The sequence below is a fragment of the Arachis ipaensis genome, chromosome B07 (genome assembly GCF_000816755.2).
Source record: "Arachis ipaensis cultivar K30076 chromosome B07, Araip1.1, whole genome shotgun sequence".
Classification (NCBI taxonomy): Eukaryota; Viridiplantae; Streptophyta; class Magnoliopsida; order Fabales; family Fabaceae; genus Arachis; species Arachis ipaensis.
This window is the reverse complement of record NC_029791.2, coordinates 100351077-100355591: the sequence shown is the minus strand read 5'-3', so window position 1 is coordinate 100355591 and position 4515 is coordinate 100351077. Positions and strand designations below refer to the sequence as shown.

General features: G+C 44.0%; 1 protein-coding gene across 1 annotated transcript; it reads left to right on the top strand.

The window, feature by feature from the left end:
- On the top strand, window positions 601–2054 carry LOC107607508. Its single transcript, XM_016309456.1, has 3 exons — window positions 601–730; window positions 781–1422; window positions 1618–2054. The coding sequence occupies exons 1-3, from the start codon at window positions 601–603 to the stop codon at window positions 2052–2054; spliced, it is 1209 nt and encodes a 402-aa protein (XP_016164942.1).

Sequence of the window (4515 nt, the reverse complement as noted above, 5' to 3'; positions counted from 1 at the left end):
ACTAATTGGTAGGAGGCGCCTCCATCTTAGTATTGATAGCAACTAACACTTTTTGTTTGTTTAGCCCTAGACGAGTGGATATAATTAGAACATATATGCCCATTTGTTCATTGCTTTTGTTGATATTATTGCCTTCTATTTTTCCTATTCATCATGAACTATCACCCTTTTGGCTTGGAGTCTAGTTGTTATCATGTTGTAGGAGGTAGCAATTCCAACGTTGGTTCACCTCAAGGTATGGGATGTCAATTCGAGGAAGGGTCACAAGCAATCAACTCTTGGCAACAAGGACCGTTGCGAGGGCCCTACGATCCTAATGTCTATCAACCTCTCACACCTAGTGGAACACGTCCTTACTACAATTTTGCCCATCCTTATGCTCATGCTCCATACCCTCGACATGAGATGCAACCATCATGCCCTCAAGCTCCTTTACCTTTTCCACCACCAATTCCCTCCCCACCTATCTACCTACCGTCTCACTTGGGATAACCTAGCTTCCACCACCATCCTATCCCCACTAACTTCCCTTATAGAGAGCCTAGCTTTCAAGCCCTCATCCAAGAACAAAGGGAATTTCAAAGGAAGCAAGAGAATTGCATGGCAACTCTTGCCGAGGCTTTGTCACGTCTAGCACCCTTTCACTCCACCCCTAGTAACCTTGCCCCTCCACCCTTGCTACACCCATCAACCCCGAAATCTAGCATTGATGCTATAACTCCGGAAGGAAGTGAGTCGCTTATTAAGATAAAATAGATAGCCACCATGAGCTTCAAAAAGGTTTAAGTGATGAAGAGAGCTCACAAGCGGGAGACCTTGAGGAAGAAGAAAATGAAAGTGACCCACGAAGTCTCCACAACCAAGAGGATAAGTTACCCCACCGAGAAGCAAGGGAAGATTTGAAACCACTACCACCTCATGTTAAATATGCGTTCCTTGATGAGGAACATAAATTTCCGGTGATAGTGGCAACCGATCTCTCCAATCAAGAAGAGCAACAACTCCTTGAAGTTATCCGGAAGTATAAGAAGGCGATTGGATGGAGCCTAAGTGACATTGTGGGAATAAGTCCTCAAGTGTGCCTCCATAGGATTTTCTTAGAAGAAGGCACTAAGCCAGTCCGACAACTGCAAAGACGGCTAAATCCTACAATCCTTGATGTGGTCAAGAAGGAAGTAACTCGCCTCTTAGAAGCAGACATCATTTATCCCCTTTCTGACAGTGAATGGGTAATTAGTCCGGTCCAAGCAGTGCCAAAGAAGTCCGGGGTAACAATGGTGAAGACTGAGAGTAGAGAGCTTGTGGCCACCCAAGTCCAGAACACTTGGCGAGTGTGCATTTATTACTGCCAGCTGAATCAAGCAACGAGGAAGGACCACTATCCGTTGCCGTTTGTTGACCAAATGTTGGATCGCTTGGCAGGTAAATCCCATTACTGCTTTTTAGATGGATACACAGGGTACTTTCAAATTCACATAGCTCCTGAAGATCAGGAGAAAACTACTTTTACTTACCCCTTTGAAACGTTTGCGTATAAGAGAATGCCATTTGGCTTATGCAATGCACCGGCAACGTTTCAAAGATGCATGACAAGTGTTTTCTTGGATCTTTTGGAAGATTGTATGGAAGTCTTCATGGACGATTTTAGTGTGTATGGTAGCTCCTTTGATGCTTGTTTAGGGAACTTAGCTAGAGTACTAGAGCGATGCACCAATACTAACCTTGTTTTGAATTTTGAAAAGTGCCACTTCATGGTGAAGCAAGGTATAGTATTGGGTCATATTGTCTCTAAAGACGGAATCTCTGTCGACCCAGCTAAGATCGATGTCATTTTGAGTTTACCTTACCCCTCCTCAATGAGGGAGATCCGTTCCTTCCTTGGTCATGCAGGCTTCTATCGTCGGTTCATCAAGGACTTTAGCAAAGTCGCCTTACCTCTCTCCCGCCTGCTACAAAAGGATGTGGAATTTCATTTCAGTGAAGATTGCAAAGAGGCTTTTGACAAGTTGAAGGAAGCGTTAATCACAGCTCCTATTGTGCAAGGCCCAAATTAGAATAAACCCTTTGAGATCATGTGTGATGCCTCGAATCACACCGTAGGTGCTGCGCTAGCACAACGCGATGGTAACGCTCCCTACATTATAGCATATGCATCAAAAACTTTGGATTCAGCTCAGTTGAATTACACCACCACCGAAAAAGAGCTTTTAGCCATTGTTTTTTCTCTAGACAAGTTTCTCCCTTATTTGCTAGGCTCTAAAGTGGTGGTGTATTCGGACCATGCCGCATTGAAATATTTGCTAAAGAAGAAGGAGTCAAAGCCTAGGCTCATTAGGTGGATATTACTTTTGCAAGAATTTGACTTGGAGATCAAAGATAGAAGTGGATCCCAAAATCTAGTGGCGGACCATTTGAGTCAGCTAGAACATTTAACTCCAGATCCCACTCCTATCAATGACTCATTTCTCTTAGATACCTTGCAAGCAATATCCCAAAGCACCCTTTGGTTTGCCCCGATAGCTAATTACTTGGTTGCTCGCGTCTTTCCCCCACAATTTTTAAAGCATCAAAAAGATAAATTGAGAAGTGATGCTAAGTTTTATTTTTGGGATGATCCACATCTGTGGAGGCATGGAGCGGATCAAGTAATTAGAAAATATGTGCCGAAATCTGAGTTCCAGTCTATCCTTCAATTTTGCCACTCATCTGAGAGTGGGGGTCATTTTGGCCCGCAACAAACAGCGAGGAAGGTTTTAGACTGTGGATTCTGGTGGCCTACTTTATTTAGGGATGCCAACCAATTTTGCAAATCTTGTCATCAATGCCAGAAGTCTAGAAATACCTCACAAAGGGGTGAGATGCCCCAAAAACCGATGATTTTTTGCAAGATTTTTGATGTTTGGGGCATGGACTTCATGGGGCCATTTCCAAATTCCAATGGGTTTGTGTACATATTGTTAGTAGTGGATTACGTCTCTAAATGGGTGGAAGCAATTCCTACCCATTGCGATGACGCTAACACCGTTGCTTCATTCTTGAAGAATAACATTATTTGTAGATTTGGGTCATCACGAGCAATCATGAGCGACCAAGGAACCCATTTTTGTAACAGAAAAATTGAGGCGTTGATGAAAAAGTATGGGGTCATTCACAAAGTTTCTACAGCCTATCACCCCCAAACCAATGGGCAAGCGAAAGTATTCAACAGGGAGATCAAAAAAAATCTTAGAGAAAGTGGTTAATCCCCAGAGGAAGGATTGGAGCTCTAGATTGGGAGATGCATTATGGGCCTATAGAACCACTTACAAGACCCCAATCGGCATGAGCCCCTTCCGTATTATTTTTGGGAAGCCTTGTCATCTTCTGGTTAAAATCCACCATAGAGCCTATTGGGCGGTGAAGAATTGCAATCCGAACTTAAAGGGGGCGGGAATGGAACGTAAGCTTCAATTGGAGGAATTAGAATGCCTTAGGTTAGAAGCATATGAGAATGCTTAGTTCTACAAGAAAAAAGCTAAGGCATTCCATGACCAGAATATCAGGAGGAAGAACTTCAAGATAGGTGATGAAGTGCTTGTGTATAATTCAAGATTACGGTTGATGCCCGGAAAATTGAGATCAATATGGGACGGGCCGTTTAAGGTGGTAGATGTCAAGCCTTATGGGGTGGTGGAGGTGATTCACCCTACCAATGGAGTTAAGTTCAGAGTTAATGGTCATAGGGTGAGGCTTTATCACACTCAACCCAAAAATGCCAAGGAGTTGGAGATTTTCCTCCTTGGTGAAGTTTCCAAGTGACAAATGAAGCCATGCAAGTCCAACTTAGGACTCTAAACCAAAGTGCTCGGTGGGAGACACCCCACCATGGTAACTTTGTTCCAATTTTATCTCTTGTTTATAGTCTTTTTGAATTATTTGCTTTCTTGTGATATAATGAGTAGTTTAGGTTTGGTTTGATAATTTTGAGTTGAATAAGTTAAATTACTTGTGGACCATGAAATTGCGCGTGTTTGAATGATTTGGGGCTGGTATGTTGATATGCTAAGGGTAGGAAACTTAGTTTTGAAGAGAAAAGAATTTTCTGAAACAGGGTACCTGTGCGTACGCACCAACCTGTTCGTGCACACAAAACTGTGTTTTGTGCCATCTGTGCATCCGCACACGACTTAATATACCCTCTGGTCGCAGCGCCAGCACAGTTTGTGCGTGCGCGCTGCCCTGTTTTCTCTGATCTGTGCGTGTGCACAGATGCGTGCGTACGCACACATCCCCTCTCATACTTCATTTGTGCGGCTGTACAGACGTGTGCGCCCACACACACATTGATAGCCCCTCTGGTGGGAGCGAGGGAACAGCTTGTTCGTGTGCTCAACCTCCCCCATTTTTTCCCCTGTGCGTGCGCACGGACATGTGTTCGCACGCACACATGCTTTTGTCCTCAAGTTAAAAAAAAACCCTCTGTGGGCCGCACGTTTTTGTGCGTCCGCACGTCTTTACTCAACCTCTCTGGTCGCA